Source organism: Artemia sp. Qi Xiang Cuo, chromosome 6 (genome assembly GCF_049724085.1).
Source record: "Artemia sp. Qi Xiang Cuo chromosome 6, ASM4972408v1, whole genome shotgun sequence".
Lineage (NCBI taxonomy): Eukaryota > Metazoa > Arthropoda > Branchiopoda > Anostraca > Artemiidae > Artemia > Artemia sp. Qi Xiang Cuo.
Window position 1 is genome coordinate 17,486,604 of NC_142799.1, and position 19,519 is coordinate 17,506,122.

Genomic DNA, 19,519 nt, shown 5'->3' on the forward strand with positions numbered 1-19,519 from the left:
TTTCTATTGTATGTGTCTTATAAAATTGCTTTTTTTTGTTTTGTGTGGCCCATTACAAGGAAAGCTTCTCGAGCTTAGTATTTGTTTTACGTTTGTAATTTTTTTTTAGTATAAATAAATTGATTGATTGATTGATATTATTGAACAATAAAAAACATAAGACTGGTTTAAGCAGTGAAAGAGGACCCGCAGAACTGAACCTGAAAAAGTATGTTTTCTTAAAATACCGAGACTCCGACACATCTTCATTTTAATCATATCAATGTGACGTTTAAGAGACTCATTTTGTATCAGTAAATATATACAAGAATTGAACAAAATGAATTTGAAATTGCTAAATGAACTAGTAAAATATTTGATTACTGAAAGTGGTGAAATAAAAGATGGAATGAATTATATGCATAGTATTCGTCTTTTTCACTGGCTGTGATTATCCTTGTTTTTCTGTTTGCTACGGTTTTTTTTTGTTACTAAGCAAGCAATATAGGTTTGACTGGTATAATAAATCTTCTCTCATTACAGAAATATTCTGAGTAAAACAAAAATTAAAAATACGTTAATTGCTTGTAGAGAAGTGAAGGAAGAGAGAGGATTTTCTCTGGAGTGATATTTTGTAAGAATAATCTCCTCTTTATATTTTTTAAATTTTGAATTAAAATGTCCTTGTTTGTGTTGGAATTACGCGATATACAGCATATTATATTGTTTGCGATTCCGGTTTGGAATAATTAATAGAAAGACCATTCGAACCTCTCTTTCTAAGCACCGACGTACCTTCATTCTATTTGATCTTTCTTACACGACACAAAGAGGAGTTTGATCATCCTGAATGAATGAACTAGACAGATAGGTTTAAATAAAAGAATTAGAAAAATCACCTTTGTCAACAATCATCTCTTGCGCTTTGTTCCATTCTTGTTTCTCTGTTTTGTACTGAATTTTGTGACCAGTAACTTCAAGGTACATCGGGCCTGACCTGTCTAAGCCTTGATCAGCAATCATTTCATAGTCATATATTTCTAAATACACATGTGTTGACCTGACGGCCTGAAAGAGACTCAAAGACATTGAAGCGACAAAATTGAACCTGAATGACTAATAAATTTAACAATGATAAATTAACAGGAGTAGCAAAGATAATAACGAGGATAATAAAGAAAATCTAAAAGCAATAAAACAAAAAATAATAAAGGTTATATTAAATATGCTGTTGTATGGGTTCCAAGTTTTTAAGTTTTTTATTTATTGTTTAAGGCCTTTTTATTTATTATATAAAAATATTAATAAAAAAAAGAAATAAACAAGCTTAAAAAAATGTTCTGTGACAAAACGGACGTCGAGACCCACAGACATGGAAGATTTTTCACTAACAACACCGTATATCCCACTTCATTCTTTGAAAAAACCACACCTCCTCACTACACAATTTCTTTGAAATTAAAGAATAGGATTCCTCCATTCCTCACTGGACATACAACAACCATCTTACCTGCATAAAGTAATAGAAAAAAATATTCAAACGAACAATTTAAATCTTAACTTCATCTAATTTAAGTTATTTTAAGTTCAGTTAACTTGTTGAGCTTCAACTGAATATTGGTTACTAACTCGTCTCCTCAATAAAGAGTTTCTTTAAACCTTAACAATAGTCACTGTCTTACGGAGGTGCAACCACCTCACCTATTTAGACTATCAGAAAAGAAAAAATTCAATTAATATCCAAAGAAAAATTAAATCTAAACTTTATCTAATTTAGGTTATCTTTCACTTTCAACCTTTGAACTAATGTTTCCATAAATTATTTTTGAAAGACACAAATCAGCTCCTAAATCCCAGCTCTTGTGGAAGCATTTTCCCCACTTTAACATATGCTACGTCTGAGAAAAATCAAAACTTGCTTTAAGAGTTAGTCTCACCTGAATGTCAAAGGCATATCAAGCGGCAAAAGCATTTTCACAGGGGACTGACTCAATTACGGGGAGGGAGATAATCCGAACTTTTATTTTAAAAGCAGTGTAAAGGAAAAATTTAAAGCACCTCGTAAAAAAAGAAGCTTTACAATATATCCTTGAAATGGCACCATGGGTTATTTGTAATTTACTTTTCTAGCAGTCGATCCTAGTTCAATGGTGTCCAACGTAGGTAAACAGTCACGTCGTCATTTGATTAGAACAATTACTATCATTTTCCTTGAGACTATTGGCTGTCTAAGCTTTGACTGGCAGCATTGGATTGTCTTGAATTTCCCCTAGTAAGCCAAAAGTCGTAAGAAAAACTGAGATTAGTCATCCAAATTGTGTTGGAGTATTGAAAACGGCTTTATGTTATTTGTAATGAAAAATACAGGACGCGTAACAAGGAATTTAGTATCCAGCTATTTGGGAGGTGTAAAACTTGGTAGATGTCTATTCAATGGTAATCTTTTAAAGATAAAAACATTATAACGGCATTAAGATTAAATCTTATTTGCAGATGTCCAGGGTTATAGATGTGACCATAATTATTTTGAAACTAATAAAATATATATATTTAAATATACCTATTGAATCTGCTTGTAAAAGCAGAGAGTTTAAATAGAGCTGAACAACAAAAATTGAGGCTCACAACAACTTTCCTTGGGTAATTACCGGCTGCGCTGAGTATTTAGTACCTCTATATATACTTGAGGGAAATCTTATTTAATATGAAAACATCATACTGACAATAATATTTAATCTTCCTTCAAAATGTTCAAGGTCAAAGAAGTAACCAAAATTATGTTTAAACTAATGAAATATATGTACCTATTCAATTTGGTGGTAAAGGTAAAGAATTTAAATAGAGTTCAACTACAAAAAAAGCTTTAAGTAACTGTCTTCGGGTACTTACTGGTAGCGATGAGAGTTTAGTAAGTTTTTTTTTGTCGAGTTTTGCTATTTTAAGTGTCAGGTTTAGTTGTTTGAAATAATAATATCACTCCGAGTATACTTGTTTTTAGAATCCTGACTACGATTTCAACTTTCCTGAGTTGTATATTTTAATGAGCGCTGTGCAAAGACAAAGTTGCACTGTGCAAAGTTGCACAGACAAAAAGAATTAGCCGAACTGATTTTACCAAATTTGAGAATTTCGGATCGACATCGTACACATAATAAGATACATATAAAAAAGAAAATAAATAAAATACTAAGAAAGTTAATGAAAACGGGTTAGAAAGAAGTTCTGTTTATTGAAATTTAAATAAAATTTAAATTTAGGGGGCTGATACAACTGTGAAGGTAATCTGAGACCATATCAAGAAAAAATTTTAAGTTCGTCACTTGTAAAATATACTTTGTTTTGCTTCTCTAAGTCTAAAGAAATAGTTTTCAGAGTCTTAACTGTCACTGCAACACTTTCTGTCTTAAAATTTAAGACTCACTCCCTGATCCTAGCTTCATTTTTTAAAACAGTATATGCTCCGTTTTCCTCTCTAATCTTAAATTAAATAGAAAAACAAGTTTTTTAAACTGAAAGTAAGGAACGACATTAAAACTTAAACCGAACAGAAATTATTCCTTATATGAAAGGGGCTGTCCCCTCCTCAACGCCTCACTCTTTACGCTTAAGTTTGACTTTCTCACGACTCTATTTTTTTTAAACAATAAAAAAATTTAGCGTAAAGAGGGAGGCGTTGAGGAGGGGACAGCCCCTTTCATATACGGAATAATTTCTGTTCGTTTTAAGTTTTAATGTCGCTCCTGACTTTCAGTTTAAAAAACTTGTTTTTTTTATTTAGTTTCTGATCGTTTTTTTGTTAATGCAGCTTTTATTTTGGCTTTTATTTTAAATCCGGCACCCCCTTCATAGCAATGTCCCTTCCCCCATGAAAACTTCCTTCATGAAAAGATCCTCCCATATAACCCCCGATCCACCCACACCCCCCACTATCAGAAAAAATTCCCCCTGAAAACGTCTGTATACTTCCCAATAACCATCACTATATGTTAACATTGGGTAAAGTTCATAACTTTCAGCCCTCCCCCCGGGGGCTTTGAGGGATTAAGTCATCCTCAAAGACATAGTTATAATATTTTCAACCATGCTGAACAAAATGGCAATCTCAAAGTTTTGATCGGGTAACTTTGGGAAAAAATGAGTGTGGAAGGGGACCTAGTTGCCCTCCATTTTTTTGGTCACTTAAAAACGAAACTAGGACTTTAAATTTACGTTCGGATGATCCCTCCCAAGATATTCTAGGACCACTGGGTCGATACGATCACCCCTGGGGGAAAAAAACAACAAAAAAACACACAAACACGCATCCGTGATCTTTTCTTCTGGCAAAAAATAGAAAATTCCACATTTTTGTAGATAGGAGCTTGAAACCTCTACAGTAGAGTTCTCTGGTACGCTGAATATGATGGTGTGATTTTGAGAAATATCTATATTTTTGAACAATTATAAAAAGAAATTCGTCCACTCATGCTCTACCAGGGTTGACAATTCCAACTTCATCTGAATTAAAGATTTTGAGTTTAACCCTTGCGTGAATTTAATGACAGGCAACCCTGATGCCAGGACCCTGTTTAGGCTTTCAGCTCCACATACCGTTGGAATGAAACGAATCGATTATCTCACCTAGAATTTCAACATATTTGCAAGACTTTCATTAACAATTGAGGTTATCTTTCTCTTTGCCTTTCGAATATGACACTTAAAATTACGAATGCTTTCGTCTAAATGACAACATCTCTCTAAAAAAAGCTGAATAAATTGCTGAATAAACTTAATTAAAAGTGAAGATGAGAGGATTAAGCATACATCTCGGTAGGGGAAGCCATTAAAGACTTTTAACAGTGCACTTATGCTTTCAAAAAGCCTTACAAAAGAAAGGTACTTGACATTCATTTTCGCTGGAGGAAGTCGAGAAAGCCTTTAGTAAAATTAGCCAAAAGGAGTTATTTAGTTATTTTGTAAAATGCGTCGTAACTAGTCAGTACAACAGTAAAGTTATTTAATCAAACAGTTCGTGGTAATGAACTGTAAGTAAGGAGCGACCTGGCTCAATGGTAACCGAAACTCTAAAAAACGGAATTTTGATACCAATAGATACATCAAAAGAATCAGATTGTATTTCTGATTTCAAATATATAAGTTTCATCAAGTATAATCTTACCCATCAAAAATTACCTGAGAAAATTTGGCTTATTTTCTAAAAAAGGAAAAAAGACCCCCTAAAAGATATATAACCTTAATGAAAATCACACCATCATATTCAGCGTATCAGAGAACCCTACTGTAGAGGTTTCAAGCTCCTGTCTATAAAAATGTGGAATTTTCCATTTTTTGCCAGAAGAAAGATCACGCATGCGTGTTTATTTGTTTTTTGTTTAGTTTTTTTTCTTTTCCCCAGGGGTAATCGTATTGACCCAGTGATCCTAGAATATCACAGGAGGGCTCATTGGAACGGAAATTAAAAGTTTTAGTGCCCTTTTTAAGTGACCAAAAATGGAGGGCAATAAGGCCCCCTCCCACGCTCATTTTTTTCTCAAAGTCACCCGATCAAAATTTTGAGACAGCCATTTTGTTCAGCATAGTCGAAAATCTAATATATATGTCTTTTAGGATGACTTAATCCCCCACAGTTCCCAGGGGAAGAGCTGTAATTTATGAACTTTGCCCATTGCTTACATATTGTATTGGTTATGGGGAAGTATACAGACATTTTCAGGAAGGATTTTTTTCGGGGGGGGGGGCTGGAGGAAGAGGTTATTCGGGAAAATCTTTCTGTGGAAGATGTTTCTTTGGGGTAAAGGACATTTTTATGAAGGGAGTGCCGGATTTCCAAGCATTATTTAAAAAAACGATCAAAAATTAAATTAAAAAAACAAGATTTTTCAACTGAAAGTAAGGAGCAACATTAAAACTTAAAAGGAACAAAAATTATTACGTATATGAGGGAGTTCGCCCCCAAGTCAATACCTCGATCTTTACGCTAGAGTTTTTTTTAGTGCTTTTAAAAGAGCTATCTATTCTAAATAAACGGCCTTTGTGATTCAGGTGTTTGTGATTTAAACAAAATTTTAACTTTTAACGCAAAGAGCGTGGTATTGACTAAGGGGAGAACCCCCTCATACACATAATAACATATACGTAATAAAAAAAACAATAAAAAAAAACAAGCGATACGGCTCAATAGTAATCGAAACTTTTAAAAACGGAATTTCGGTGTCAATAAATGTGTCAAAAGAACGGGCTTATAATGTTGATTCTAAATATGTAAATTTTATTAAGTTTAGTATTACTCATCAAAGGCTACGAGCCTGAGAAAATTTACCGGATTTTTTATTAAGGGGGGAAAAATCCCCTACAAGTAAAAGAATTTTAATGGAAATCACACCGTCAGATTCAGCGTATCATAAAACCCTTTTACATACGTTTCAAGCTCCTATCTGCAAAAATCTGCAACTTTGTATTTTTTGCCAGAAGAAAAATATACGAATATAGAAGTTCGTTACGTAAGTTAATTTTTAAATTACGTCAGAACCAAATTTAGAGACGGCCATTTAGCAAAAGAAAAGTAAAATTTTTTATGCAAATTTTATTTACTTATTCAATGACGGTGAGCCAAAATAAAAGCTGCATTAACTAAAAAACGATCAGAAATTAAATAAAAAAAACAAGTTTTTTAAACTGAAAGTAAGGAGCGACATTAAAACTTAAAACGAATAGAAATTATTCTGTATATGAAAGGGGCTGTCCTCTCCTCAACGCCTCGCTCTTTACGCTAAAGTTTGACTTTCGCACAACTATATTTTTGTTAAACAATAAAAACTTTAGCGTAAGGAGCGAGGCGTTGAGGAGGGGACAGCCCCTTTCATATACGGAATAATTTTTTTTCGTTTTAAGTTTTAATGTCGATCCTTACTTTCAGTTTAAAAAACTTGTTTTTTTTATTTAATCTGTAGTTAAAGGGAAGGAATCAAACAGTTCGTGGTAACGAACTGTAAGTAAGGAACGACATGGCTCAATAGTAACCGAAACTCTAAAAAACGGAACTTTGATACCAATAGATACATCGAAAGAATCAGATTTTAATGCTGATTTAAAATATATAAGTTTCATCAGGTTTAGTTATACCCATCAAAAGTTACGCGCCTGAGAAAATTTGGCTGATTTTAGAAAAAAGGGGGAAAGACCCCCTAAAAATTATAAAACCTTATTAAAAATCCCACCATCATATTCAACGTATCAGCGAACCTTACTGTAGAGGTTTCAAGCATCTATCTACAAAAATTGTGTGGGAGGATCTTTCCATGAAGGAAGTTTTCATAGGGGAAGGGACATTGTTATGAAGGGGGCGCCGGATTTCCCAACATTATTTAAAAAAAGATTAGAAATTGGATAAAAAAAACAAGTTTTTCAACTGAAAGTAAGGAGCAACATCAAAACTTAAAACAAACAGAAAATATTACGTATAAGTAGAGATGGGGGTCCGACTCGTGACCCTCACCCCTGCTGCCACCTAAAACTTTTTTCGCACACCAAATATGGGCATGGAATCCCTAGGGAGAAAGATTGCGTAATCGGTCAATGACCTCTTTTTCCAAGGTCGATTTATTTGATGTTTCTATGTGGAATAACTCCGGGACGAAGGTTGCACATGCGCATTGAATTCTAACGGGAACAATGTTATTGATCTAGGACTCGAGGGGGAAGTGAATTTCCAAGAACTTGATTGCGTAATCAAAGTGTGTCAACAACAACAACAACATCGACCTTGACATTCGCTGAGAGCGTGCACTTACAACAACAACAACATCGACCTTGGAACACCTGTGCTGTCGACCTCAATTCACCTATCGTGAATCAATAATTCCCCTTAGAAACAACAAATTAATTCCCCTTTCTTGACAGATCAATCAACCAATGACATCATCTGTCAGACTTTAAAAATTTCCGCCTAGAAACGATTCTCCAGGAATAGATCCAAGTCATTAATGTCTTTGCCTCGGAAACAACTCTTTTGGTCGAACTCCAAAGGATATTAATAGCCAAAGGCCATGGAAACAATTCTCCAAGAAACATCTTAGCGATGAATTGTTTTAGCGCGGGAATCAGGTTTCTTATTAATTTGAAATGCATTAGCGCAGAGATGCCAAAAACAAAAGGAACACGCTGAATTACGTTTAGGGATCGCCACCTGCAAGGGTGACAGTATATAGCACAGATGATTTCCATTGCCTAGAGACGAGCACGTAATAAATAAGATTACGGGTTTTTCCATCCGGCGAAGTCCATTTCGCCTTACGACGTTCTCTATGTTTGAAGAGAGTATTGGTAATGGCTAGATCACTGTCTCTGCAAAATTCAATGAGGCGTTCACCCCTCTTGTTAAGTCGTCCAAGGCCAAATTTACCCATAACATCTTCATTTCCAGCAGAATCGTTACCAACAACAGCATTGAAGTCGTCAATGACAACAACAAGGTTTTTTGGGAACTGCGTCAATTAAGCTTTGATAGGCTAACCTAGCCTAACCTAACTTAACCTAACCTAACTTAATCTAACCTAACCTAACCTAATCATACACCTAACTTTTTGCCTGTCTCTCACCTAACCTAAGCTAACCTAAGTGAAGCGTACGTGGGCTAACCTAACCTAACTTAACCTAACCTAACTTAATCTAGCCTAACCTAAACATACTCAACGGAAAAGTTTAGGTTAACTTATCATGAGCGCTCAAGATAAGATAACCTAACCTAACTTAAACAATTTAAATTTTTCATCTCTTTGCAAAAAATCGGAACTGAATTTAAGAAAATTAGAATTAAAGTGAAACTTTTTATCTTCACTGGAAAATAATCACATCCTAATTTCCCTCCTAAACCCATTTTCTAACTTGAAGTACTTATCTTTTTCACCCGAAACAATACTTTACAGGTTTTTGGATACCTCAACACAAAGAAATACATTTCAAAGACCATTTCAGAGCAAGTTACTTTCTTAATGTCCCTCCTAAACCCATTTTCCAACTTGAAGTACTTATCTTTTTCACCCTCAACTATACTCTACAGCTATTTGGATACCTCAACATCAAGAAATACTTTTCAAAGACCATTTCAGAGTAAGTTACTTTCTTAATTTCCCTCCTAAATCCATTTTCCAACTTGAAGCACTTATCATTTTCACTCACAACTATACTTTACAGCTTTTGGGATACCTCAACACCAAGAAATACTTTTCAAAGACCATTTCAGAGCAAGTTACTTTCTTAATGTCCATCCTAAACCCTTTTTCCAACTTGAAGTACTTATCTTTTTCACCCACAACTATACTTTACAGCTTTTTGGATACCTCAACACCAAGAAATACTTTTCAAAGATCATTTCAGAGCAAGTTTCTTTCATAATGTCCCTACTAAACCCATTTTCCATCTTGAAGTACTTATCTTTTTCACCCGCAACTATACTTTACAGCTTTTTGGATACCTCAACACCAAGAAATACTTTTCAAGGATCATTTCAGAGCAAGTTACTTTCTTAATTTCCCTCCTAAACCCATTTTCCAACTTGAAGTACTTATCTTTTTCACCCACAACTACACTTTACAGCTTTTTGGATACTTCAAAACCAAGAAATATTTTTCAAAGACCATTTCAGAGCAAGTTACTTTCTTAATGTCCCTCCTAAACCCATTTTACAACTTGAAGTACTTATCTTTTTAACCCACAACAATACTTTACAGCTATTTGGATGCCTCAACACCAAGAAATACTTTTCAAAGACAATTTCAGAACAAGTTACTTTCTTAATGTCACTCCTAAGCCCATTTTCCGACTTGAAATACTTATCTTTTTCACCCGAAACTATACTTTCCACCTTTTGCTTACTTCAAAACCAAAAAATACTTTTCAAAGACCATTTCATAGCAAGTTACTTTCTTAATTTCCCTCCTAAACACATTTTCCAACTTGAATTACTTATTTTTTTCACCCGAAACTATACTTTACAGCTTTTTGGATACCTCAACACTAAGAAATACTTTTCAATGACCATTTCAGGGCAAGTTGCTTTCTTAATGTACCTCACAAGCCCATTTTACAACTTGAAGTACTTATCTTTTTTATCACAACTAAAACTTGCAGCTTTTTGGATAACTCAACTCCAAGAAATACTTTTCAAAGACCATTTCAGAGCAAGTTACTTTCTTAATGTCCCTCCTAAACCAACTTTCCAACTTTAATTACTTATCTTTTTCACACACAACTATACTTTACAGCATTTTGGTTACATCAACACCAAGAAATACATTTCAAAGACCATTTCAGAGCAAGTTACTTTCTTAATGTCCCTCCTAAACCCATTATACAACTTGAAATACTTATCTTTTTCACTCAAAACTATAATTTACAGCATTTATGATACCTAAACACCAAGAAAAACTTTACAAAGACAATACCAGAGCAAGAAATATTCTTAATTTCCCTCCTAAACCCATTTTCTAAGTTTAAGTACTTATCTTTTTCACCCGAAACTATACTTTACACCCTTTTTGATAACTCAACACCAAGAAATAATTTTAAAAAACAATTTCAGAGCACTTTACTTTCTTAATGTCCCTCCTAAACCCATTTTGCAACTTGAAGTACTTATCTTTTTCACCCTCAACGAGACTGTACAGCTTTTTGGTTACCTCAACACCATGAAATACTTTTCAAAGACCATTAAAGAGCAAGTTACTTTCTTAGTGTCACTCCTAAACCCATTTTCCAACTTGAAGTACTTATCTTTTTCACCCACAACTATACTGTAAAGGTTTTTGGATACCTCAACGCCAAGAAATACTTTTCAAAGACCATTTCAGAGCAAGTTACTTTCTTAAAGTCCCTCCTAAACCCATTTTGCAACTTGAAGTACTTATCTTTTTCTCCCACAACTATACTCTACAGCTTTTTGGTTACCTCAACACCAAGAAATAATTTTCAAAGACCATTTCAGAGCAAGTTACTTTCTTAATGTCACTCCTAAATCCATTTTCCAACTTGAAGTACTTATCTTTTTCACCCGAAACTATACTTTACACCTTTTTGGTTACCTCAACACCAAGAAACACTTTTCAAAGACCATTTCAGAGAAAGTTACTTTCTTAATGTCCCTCCTAAACCCATTTTCCGACTTGAAGTACTTATTTTTTTTCATTCGCAACTGTAGTTTACAACATTTTGGTTACCTCAACACTAAGAAATACTTTTCAAGGACCATTTCAGAGCAAGTTACTTTCTTAATGTCCCTCCTAAACTCATTTTGCAACTTGAAGTACTTATCTTTTTCACCCACTTTCTCAATGAAAAAGAAATTAGTTTTTAATCAATTCTCTTTTTTCAAATAATATAAAAATTTTCCAATACAGTTCAGATTTTTCTCAAGGGGATGAAAAAATTTAAAAAAATGTTCCAAATGTTCTCAGCAAAGTGAAGAAAAGTTGTTGATCTCGTTTGAATTCTACCAAAGAACATACTTCAATTCTAATTTCTCCAGAGAAAACAAAAATCTTCCAATTCAGTTCCTTATTTCACAAAGACATAAAGAAATTTAAAGTTCAATTCTAATTTTTCGGTGGAAGATAGAAAAAGTAATACCAAACTTGTGAATATTTTCATGGAAGATGAAAAGTTCTTGTCCAATTTAAAATTTTCTCAACGAAGTGAAGGAAAGTTCAAGTTCTCTTCTGAAATTTACCAAAGAACACACTTCAATACTAATCTTTCCAGAGAAAACAAAAATCTTCCAATTAATTTATTTATTTCACCAGAAAATAAAGAAATTTAAAGTTCATTTCTAAATTTTCCGGTGGAATATGGAAAAAGTAATAACATACATATGAATATTTTAAAGAAATATAAAAAGTTATAGTTCAATTTAAAATTTCCTAAACGAAGTGAAGAAAAGTTCAAGTTCTATACTGAATTTTACTAAAGAACACAATACAATTCTAATTTCACCAGAGAAAATAAAAATCTTCCACTTAAGTTCTTTATTTCACAATGACATTAAGAAATTTAAAGTTCAATTCTAAATTTTTCGGCGGAAGATAGAAAAAGTAATACCATACTTGTGAATATTTTCATGGAAGATAAAAAGTTCTAGTTCAATTTACAATTTCCTCAACGAAGTGAAGAGAAGTTCAAGTTCTCTTCTTGAATTTTACTAAAGAACACAATTCAATTCTAATTTCACCAAAGAAAATAAAAATCTTCCACTTAAGTTCTTTATTTCACAATGACATAAAGAAATTTAAAGTTCATTTCTAAATTTTTCTGTGCAAGATAGAAAAAGTAATACCATACTTGTGAATATTTTCATGGAAGATGAAAAGTTCTAGTTCAATTTAAAATTTTCTCAAAGAAGTGAAGAAAAGTTCAAGTTCTCTTCTGAACTTTACCAAAGAACACAATTCAATTCTAATTTCTCCAAAGAAAATAAAAATCTTCCACTTCAGTTCTTTATTTCACAAAGACATAAAGAAATTTAAAGTTCAATTCTAATTTTTGGTGGAAGATAGAAAAAGTAATACCATACTTGTGAATATTTTCCCGGAAGATAAAAAGTTCTAGTTCAATTTACAATTTCCTCAACAAAGTGAAGAAAAGGTCAATTTCTCTTCTGAATTTTACTAAAGAACACAATTCAATTCTAATATCTCCAGAGAAAACAAAAATCTTCCACTTAAGTTCTTTATTTCACAATGACATAAAGAAATTGAAAGTTCAATTCTAAGTTTTTCGGTGGAAGATACAAAAAGTAATACTATACTTGTGAATATTTTACCGGAAGATAAAAATTTCTAGTTCAATTTAAAATTTACACAACGAAGTGAAGAAAAGTTCAAGTTCTCATCTGAATTTTACTAAGGAACACAATTCAATTCTAATTTCACCAGCGAAAATAAAAATCTTCCACTTCACCTCTTTATTTCACAAGGACATAAAGAAATTTAAAGTTCAATTCTAAATTTATCCGTGGAAGATAGAAAAAGTAATACCATACTTGTGAATATTTTCAGGGAAGATAACAAGTTCTAGTTCAATAAAATTTTCTCGACATATTGAAGAAAAGTTCAAGTTCTCTTCTGAACTTTACCAAAGAACACAATTCAAGTCTAATTTCTCCAGAGAAAATAAAAATCTTCCACATCAGTTTTAAGGTCCCCAAAGAAATAAAAAATTTAAATTTCTGTTCAAAATTTTTCATAGAAGATAGAAAAAGTTATACATTGATTGTGAATATTCAACATGAAGATAAGGAACTCCACTTTAATTCAGAGTTTTCTCAAAGAAGTGCAAAATGTTCAAGTTCTCTTCTGAATTTTCTTAAAGAAGAGAAAAAAGTTAGCTCAATTCTGAATTTTACCCATGAAAATGAAAAAACCTTCCACTTCAGTTCAAAATTTCTCAAAGACATAAAAATTTAAATTTCAGTTCTAAACTTTTCTGTAGAAGATAGGAAAAGTTATACTATGATTGTGATTATTTTCCAGTGAAGATAAAAAGTTTCACTGTAATTCTAATTTTCTTAAATTCAGTTCCGATTTTTTGCAAAGAGATGAAAAATTTAAATTGTTTAAGTTAGGTTAGGTTAACTTATCATGAGCGCGCATGATAAGTTAACCTAACCTTGTCCGGCGAGTATGGTTAGGTTAGGCTAGATTAAGTTAGGTTAGGTTAAGTTAGGTTAGGTTAGCCCACGTACGCTTCACTTAGGTTAGCTTAGGTTAGGTGAGAGACAGGCAAAAAGTTAGGTGTATGATTAGGTTAGGTTAGGTTAGATTAAGTTAGGTTAGGTTAAGTTAGGTTAGGCTAGGTTAGCCTATCAAAGCTTAATTGACGCAGTTCCCAAAAAAAACCTTGTTGTTGTCATTGACGACTTCAATGCTGTTGTTGGTAACGATTCTGCTGGAAATGAAGATGTTATGGGTAAATTTGGCCTTGGACGACTTAACAAGAGGGGCGAACGCCTCATTGAATTTTGCAGAGACAGTGATCTAGCCATTACCAATACTCTCTTCAAACATAGAGAACGTCGTAAGGCGAAATGGACTTCGCCGGATGGAAAAACCCGTAATCTTATTTATTACGTGCTCGTCTCTAGGCAATGGAAATCATCTGTGCTATATAGGCTACTGTCACCCTTGCAGGTGGCGATCCCTAAACGTAATTCAGCGTGTTCCTTTTGTTTTTGGCATCTCTGCGCTAATGCATTTCAAATTAATAAGAAACCTGATTCCCGCGCTAAAACAATTCATCGCTAAGATGTTTCTTGGAGAATTGTTTCCATGGCCTTTGGCTATTAATATCCTTTGGAGTTCGACCAAAAGAGATGTTTCCGAGGCAAAGACATTAATGACTTGGATCTATTCCTGGAGAATCGTTTCTAGGTGGAAATTTTTAAAGTCTGACAGATGATGTCATTGGTTGATTGATATGTCAAGAAAGGGGAATTAATTTGTTGTTTCTAAGGGGAATTATTGATTCACGATAGGTGAATTGAGGTCGACAGCACAGGTGTTCCAAGGTCGATGTTGTTGTTGTTGTAAGTGCACGCTCTCAGCGAATGTCAAGGTCGATGTTGTTGTTGTTGTTGACACACTTTGATTACTCAATCAAGTTCTCGGAAATTCACTTCGCCCTCGAGTCCTAGATCAATAACATTGTTCCCGTTAGAATTCAACGCGCATGTGCAACCTTCGTTCCGGAGCTATTCCACATAGAAACATCAAATAAATCGACCTTGGAAAAAGAGGTCATTGACCCCATTACGTAATCTTTCTCCCTAGGGATTCCATGCCCATATTTGGGATGCAAAAAAAGTTATAGGTGGCAGCAGGGGTGAGGGTCACGAGTCGGACCCCCATCTCTACTCGTATATAATTGGGTTCACCCGCTAGTCAATACCTCCCTCTTTAAGCCAAAATTGTTTTTAGCACTTTCATAAGAGCTATTTATTCTAATTAACGGCCTTTGTGATTAAGGGGTCATTTTTAAAGAATTAGGACAAAATTCGAACTTTAGCTTAAAGAGCAAGGTATTGACTAGGCAGCGAACCCCCTAATATTCGTATAATAATATATGAATATAGAAGTTCGTTACGTAAGTTAATTCGTAAGTTACGTATATTTATTACTAATAAAACGTTCGTAAATAATATTAAACAACTTTTGAGAAAGCCATTTAACAAATAAAAGTAAAATTAATATGAAAACTATGTTCAAAACGTTAAAAAAAAAACAGGTTTTTTTTTAACTGAAAGTAAGGAACGACGTTAAAACTTAAAACGAACAGAAATTATTCCGTATATGACAGGGACTGTCCCCTCCTAAACGCCTCGCTCCTTACGCTAAAGTTTGACTTTCTCACAACTCTATTTTTTTTAACAATAAAAAGCTATAGCGTAAAGAGCGAGGCGTTGAGGAGGGGACAGCCCCTTTCATGTACGGAATAATTTCTGTTCGTTTTAAGTTTTAACGTCGTTCCTTACTTTCAGTTAAAAAAAACTTGTTTTTTTTGTTTAATCTACTTTAAAATCCATTTTTGTAGGTTGTTATACGAACGTGTCAAGGAGTAGTTGTTCCTGCTCAAGGAACACAGAAAAGTACATTTTACATCAAGTGTTGAATTTTTATGATGGTTTTGGACCAATCAGACATCATTTAGGTTAAAGGGACTCCTAGATTTTAGTCACTTAAGGGGTTGTTGGTTATCAATAAAGTTTTTCAGATGTAGTTGCTAATGGCCTAGATAAGCATTTCCTTTATTTTACAATTTCTGATCTTTTTAATATTTTCTTAATACTTTATCTAAATCATTTCTACCTCCTAAAACCATTTTCTAAATCTTCATAGTTTGCTGTTTGTGAGGTATGAGGAGACGGTCTATACATTCTTGCTAGGGTTGCATTTACCAGGACTAGGTCGACTAATGTGCCTCTTTAGGGTCCAAACTGTGTTAAAAATATCAAAATATCTTGTCATCAGTCTAATTATTAGGTGACCTAGTGGAGTTCATCCAGTCAAACCCTTTGTTTTTTCTGTCAGTTCGTGTTCTGAGTCTGTGTCTGCGTTATACCTTTGCCTGGGTTACCTCTTTGTGAGTCTCTGTCTGATTTGACGTGTTTTACTGAAGAACAGAATTGTTGTCGTGTAGCCTACATCCATCAAAAAGGGCCAACAATTCTTCATTAAATATGTTAGCAGTTACCAGCAAAAATTTTATTTTTGCCATTAGAGGGTTTGAGTCTTGTCCGATCAACTTTAAAGCCTGCCACGTGAGCTTTGATGACTTGTTTTATTCTTTGGTCAAATATTTAAATGTATCCACAGGGTTACAACCTGTACACAACCTTAACATGATCATGTAAGGTTGCGAAAATGGTCATGGGTGTACCTTAAAGAGACTTGCCTTTCAAAAAATTGGATTAGTGACTAGTTACACCAGTGACGGTATAAAAATATAACAATTTATGTCTTATCAACCAGTTCGTAGTAACGAACTGTAAGTAGGGAGCGACCCGGCTCAATAGAAACCGAAAATCTAAAAAACGGAATTTTGACACCAATAGATGCATTAGAAGTATTGGATTTTTATGCTGATTTCCGATATTAAAGTTTCATCAAGTTTAGTGTTACCCATCAAAAGTTACAAGCCTGGGAAAATTTGCCCTATTTTCGAAAAAAGGGAAAACAACCCCTAAGAGTCATAGAATCTTAATGAAAATGACACCATTAGGTTTAGTGTATCATCGAACCATAGTGTAGAGTTTTCAAGCTCCTATCTGCAAAAAGGTGGAATTTTTTCTTATGTACAAAAATGTGGAATTTTGCATTTTTTGCCAGAAGAAAGATCACGGATGCGTGTTTATTTGTTTTTTTCCCAGGGGTGAACATATCAAGCCAGTGATCGTAGGAGATCTGAGAGGGTTCATTTGATCGGAAATTAAAAGTTCTAGTGTCCTTTTTAAGTGACCGAAAATATTGGAGGGCAGCTGGCCCTACTCCCATGCTTATTTTTCCCAAAAGTCACCCGATCAATATTTTGAGATAGTCTTTTTTTCAGCATAGCCAAAAATCTAATAACAATGTCTTTCACGATGACATAACCCCCCAAAGTCCCACAGAAGGAAAGGGCTGGAAGTTATGAAATTTGCCCATTGTTTACATATAGTATTGGTTATTGGGAAGTAAACAAAAATTCCCAGGGGGGATTTTTCTGGTAGAGGCGGGGGGGGAGGTTAAGTGAGAGACTATTTCTATGGAGGAATTTTTCATGAATGTAGGAAATTTACCATGGAGGTCGAGCCAGATTTTCCAGCATTATTTAAAAAGATCTGAAATTAAACAAAAAAAACAGGTTTTTTCAACTGAAACTAAGGAGCAACATTAAAACTTAAAACTTACAGAAACTGCTATCTATATGAGGGGGTTGTCCCCTCGTCTAGACCTCATCCTCTACGCTAAAGTTTTTTTGGAACTTTTAAAGGAGCTATTTATTCCAATTAAATGGCCTTCGTGATTCAAGAGTCATTCTTAAAGAATTGGGACCAAACTCGAACGTTAACGTAAAGGGCAAAGCATTGAGAAGAGGCGACCACCTATAAACGTAATAATTTCTTTTCGTTTTAAGTTTTAATGATGCTCCTTACTTTCAGTTGAAAAAACTTCTTTTTTTTGTATTTAATTTAATAGTCTAGAGCTAGAGGAACTTGAGAACAAGTATGGGCAGTTTCTAGTTCCTTCTAGAAAATGTATATGCTCCTAAAAATATAAATTAGGGGGGGAAACCCTTCTATTTAAAAATGTAAATGGCTTCCTTGAGGGAGGAAGAATTTTTCACTACTCATAGGGATTCAACTTGTATATCTTTCAGGGAATTATTCGCTAATACGGTTTTTAATCTAAAAATGTCACTTGTAAAGTTGTAAAATTAAAATTCAATAAAGCCACATAAATAAAGATGTTCATTCGGCAACAGCTAGACAGGGACTCAGGCTTCCTGAGTTCTATATGTTCTATATAAACATTCTTCCAATGTTCTATACATATTTGGCCAGTTTATTAGTCTCCTTCTGCAATTGCAAATTTCTACTTCTTCGAAATTTGTGCTTTTTCAAATATGCTTGCTCTGCAAAAATACCTTAAACATGGCCGCCTAGTAAATATCCAAATTCCGCTAAAAGTGCTGTACTTTCAACGATTAAATAAAAAAATCAAGTTTTTCCAACTGAAAGTAAGGAGCAACATTAAAACTTAAAACGAACAGAAATAATTCTGCTCAAAAGGAACAACTCCCCCCAACATGGAAAATTGCTCGTGAAAAAAATTCCCCCGTGGAGAATTTCTTCCGCGGAAAATCCCCCCCATAAGAAATCCTCCAGACAATACCAACACCGCTGAAAATTTCGCCGAAGTGTCTCCATAGGTAAAACTGAGTCGGCAAAGAGAAAGTAAGAGAAATAAAAAACATGTCGTATAGGATTTCTGGCAAACTCCCAAGTGTAAAATATTCTCAGGAAGGTTCAGCTCCGGAAACCTCCTTTTCATGGAAAATTCTATCCATGGAAAGTAACCCCACCTGAATCATACATTCCTCCCCCTTCACGAAAAATGTCTGTATACTTCCCAATAACAAATAACATGCGTAAACTATGGGCAAATTTCACAACTTAGAGCCATTCTCCCATGACTGTGGCTGTGGAGGTTGGACTTTTCAACTTTGCTGGACAGAATGGCTACCTCAAATTTTGGTCGGACGACTTTGGAGAGGAAAGGGGCATGGAAGTGGGGCAGGTTGTCTTCCAATCTTTTTGGTCACTTTAAAAGAGCAATAGAATTTTCAGTTTTGCTAGAATGAGCCTTCTTCCGACATTCTAGGACTATTGGTTCGATACGATGGAACGATGGATACGATGGAAAAATGGACAACAAATAAACAGGTATACGTGATTTTTGTTCCGGCAAAAAATGTAAAAATCTGTATTGAAACACAGCGGTGTTGTCTGATATGCAAAATCTGATGGTGCAGTTTCCATTTAAGATTCCTTGACTTTTGGGGAGTTTTTCCCCTTTTTCAAAAATCCGGAAAATTTTCTCAGGCTCGTAGCTTTTGATAGGTAAGAGTAAACTTAGTGAACTCTATGTATTTGGAATCAACACAAAAAGTAATCTAATCAGAGTTTAGATTACTATTGAGCCGAGTCACTCCTTACTTACAAAAAAAAACAAACAAGGTTTTTAAACTGAAAGTAAGGAGCAACATTAAAAATTAAAACAAACAGAAATTATTCCGTATATGAAAGGGGCTGTCCCCTCCTCAACGCCTCGCTCTTTACGCTTTTTATTGTTTTAAAAAATAAAGTTGTGAGACAGAGTCAAACTAGCGTAAAGAGCGAGGCGTTCAGGAGGGGACAGCCCCTTTCATATACGGAATAATTTCTGTTCGTTTTAAGTTTTAATGTCGCTCCTTACTTTAAGTTTAAAAAACTTGTCTTTTTATTGAATATCTGATA

General features: G+C 34.1%; 2 protein-coding genes across 2 annotated transcripts in view; one reads left to right on the forward strand and one right to left on the reverse strand.

Moving 5' to 3' along the window:
• LOC148950934 (uncharacterized) overlaps positions 1-19,519 on the forward strand; it is a 146,497-nt gene that overhangs the window by 32,754 nt on the left and 94,224 nt on the right. The gene's annotated exons all lie outside the window — the stretch shown is intronic.
• The window catches only part of LOC148950935 (neural cell adhesion molecule 1-like), a 256,145-nt gene that overhangs the window by 15,504 nt on the left and 221,122 nt on the right, over positions 1-19,519 (reverse strand). The window contains exon 8 of the mRNA XM_089090517.1: positions 879-1,047. Coding sequence (XP_088946643.1) covers positions 879-1,047 — 169 coding nt within the window. The remainder of the gene's footprint in view (positions 1-878; positions 1,048-19,519) is intronic.